This window comes from Chaetura pelagica, unplaced genomic scaffold (genome assembly GCF_000747805.2).
Source record: "Chaetura pelagica isolate M959 unplaced genomic scaffold, ChaPel_1.0 scaffold961, whole genome shotgun sequence".
In the NCBI taxonomy this organism is placed as follows: Eukaryota; Metazoa; Chordata; class Aves; order Apodiformes; family Apodidae; genus Chaetura; species Chaetura pelagica.
In genome coordinates, this window is record NW_009952041.1 from 12,167 (window position 1) to 14,270 (window position 2,104).

A 2,104-nucleotide genomic window follows, 5' to 3' on the forward strand; every position below is an offset into this window, starting at 1 on the left:
ACACTGACGGGAAGGTGGCAGCAGTGGCCAGTTTGGTGTAGATGGTGGTGCTGGGTGGGCCCTGGCTGTGGCAGGAGAAGGGGAAGGGGGGTGGGAGGCAGTGCTTGTAGCAGAACTCAACAGGTGAGGGCCCGGGCTGCTGGCTGGGTTCTGGTAGGTCTGCTTTGGAGGCCAAGAAGATGCAGGGAATCTGGCTGTCCATGTAGTGCTCCTGCAGAGACAGGGAGGAATCAGGGTCTGCTCAGCCTGGAGAGGAGGGATCTCATCAGTGCTGGTCAACATCTACAGGGGGTGGCAGGAGGGGGGACCAGACTCTTCCCAGGGGTGCCCAGTGACAGGACAAGGGGCAATGGGCACAGGCTGGAGCACAGGAGGGGCAAGCTGAACATGAGGAACAACTTCTTTCCTGTGAGGGTGGCAGAGCCCTGGGACAGGCTGCCCAGAGAGGCTGGGGAGGCTCCTTCCCTGGAGACATTTCAAACCCAGCTGGACATGTTCCTGGGGAGGCTCCTTCTCTGGAGACATTCCAACCCATCTGGATGTGTTCCTGTGGGATCTGCTCTAGGGGATCCTGCTCTGGCAGGGGTTGGACTGGGTGACCTCCAGAGCTCCCTTCCAACCCCCCCACTCTGTGACTGCAAACCCTAGGGAGGGGGGTAAGCAACCAGCCCCTGGGAGATGTGGGACTGCCAGGCAATGGCTGAAGTCCCACAGGGGCCCTTATAAAGTCCCAGAAGGTCTCTTACAAAGTCCCCCGGGGCCCCCTGCCAGCTACCTTGTAAATACTAGCAGCAAAGTTGAAAGATCTGGGGTCTCTGGGGTCATAGATGAAGCAGGCGACGTCGCAGGCGGCGTCCGAGGGCTTCAGGAAGGCGGCGTCAGCGCTGACCTCGTACAGCTGGAGCAGCAGGGGAGGGCACAGTGCCATGGCACCACCTCCAGACCGTGCTGGGGTGGCCACAGCAATCCCAGGGTACCCATGCTATGGCAGAAGTCCCCTCCTTTCCCTGACTTACTATCAGGTACTTCTCCTGGCCGCCGACCTGCACCGTGTTGATGGCGTAGCGGGACGGCTCCCCCGGGCTCTCCCTCTGCACCTGCCACCCAGGAGAACACCAGCTCAGAGAGCAGGAGCAAGAGCAGAGCTTGGGGAAGGAAAGCATTTCATCCCAGCCCCCGATGCTATGGCAGAAGTCCCCTCCTTTCCCTGACTTACTATCAGGTACTTCTCCTGGCCGCCGACCTGCACCGTGTTGATGGCGTAGCGGGACGGCTCCCCCGGGCTCTCCCTCTGCACCTGCCACCCAGGAGAACACCAGCTCAGAGAGCAGGAGCAAGAGCAGAGCTTGGGGAAGGAAAGCATTTCATCCCAGCCCCCGTGGGGGAAGCCGGGACGCTGGGGCAGGGAGGTGCCATCGGATCGCTCCAGGGTCCCGGGGCTCCGCCTCCTGCTCGGCCCTGGGAGAGGGGAGCAGCCACTCACCGCCAGGCTCCTGCCGAGGAAGGCCTGCAGGAAGGCAGACTTGCCTGCACCCCGGGCTCCCAGCACCTTGCAGAGGAAAACGTTTCTCTGGGTCTGGCCTTTCTCCAGGTCAATCCTCTTCTCTCGGGTCACTGGAGTGAGGAGGAGAAGAGGCTGGGTGAGGCAGAGGAGGGACCCCTGGGGGGACAGGAGGGGAGGGCATGGCTGTACCCGTGAGGGCTTGAGTCTGGGAGTCCTGCTCTGAGAGGATGGGGTAACCCAGGTAGCCCAGGCACTCCAGGCAGTGCTGCACGTCCAGGTAAGCCACCAGCCTGCGGAGACACGGCGCGTCGGGGAGCCCCCGGGGTGAGCGAGGGCAAAGTGCTGGGGCTAAAAAAAGGCAGGGGAGAGGGACTGAGCTTACGTCCACTGGCAGAGGAATCCGTGCAGGGACAGCAGGCCCGTGTCAGTGGTGCATACCGTGCTGGAGAGCTCGGGGCCCCAGGGCACGCAGGGGAAGACGCTGAAGAAGCTCTGCAGCTCCGAGGGGGACAGGGCTCCGTCCTGGTCCTGCAGCCACAGGGAGGAGTCAGGGGGCTGTGCGAGCAGCAGCAGCTCCCTGCAGCCACGGTGCGCACTGCT

At 62.9% G+C, this 2,104-nt stretch overlaps 1 protein-coding gene across 2 annotated transcripts in view; it reads right to left on the reverse strand.

Annotated features, from left to right (window-relative positions):
- RHOT2 (ras homolog family member T2) overlaps positions 1–2,104 on the reverse strand; it is a 16,098-nt gene that overhangs the window by 6,218 nt on the left and 7,776 nt on the right. Inside the window, exons 11-16 of one of the 2 annotated variants that reach the window (XM_010002639.1) lie at positions 1,887–2,032; positions 1,694–1,794; positions 1,484–1,614; positions 1,217–1,291; positions 776–898; positions 9–211 (exon numbers count right to left, since the gene is read on the reverse strand). In XM_010002639.1, the coding sequence (XP_010000941.1) occupies positions 9–211; positions 776–898; positions 1,217–1,291; positions 1,484–1,614; positions 1,694–1,794; positions 1,887–2,032 (779 nt within the window). Of the gene's footprint in view, positions 1–8; positions 212–775; positions 899–1,216; positions 1,298–1,483; positions 1,615–1,693; positions 1,795–1,886; positions 2,033–2,104 lie in introns of both variants that reach the window. The other variant, XM_010002646.1, reaches the window with a different exon arrangement.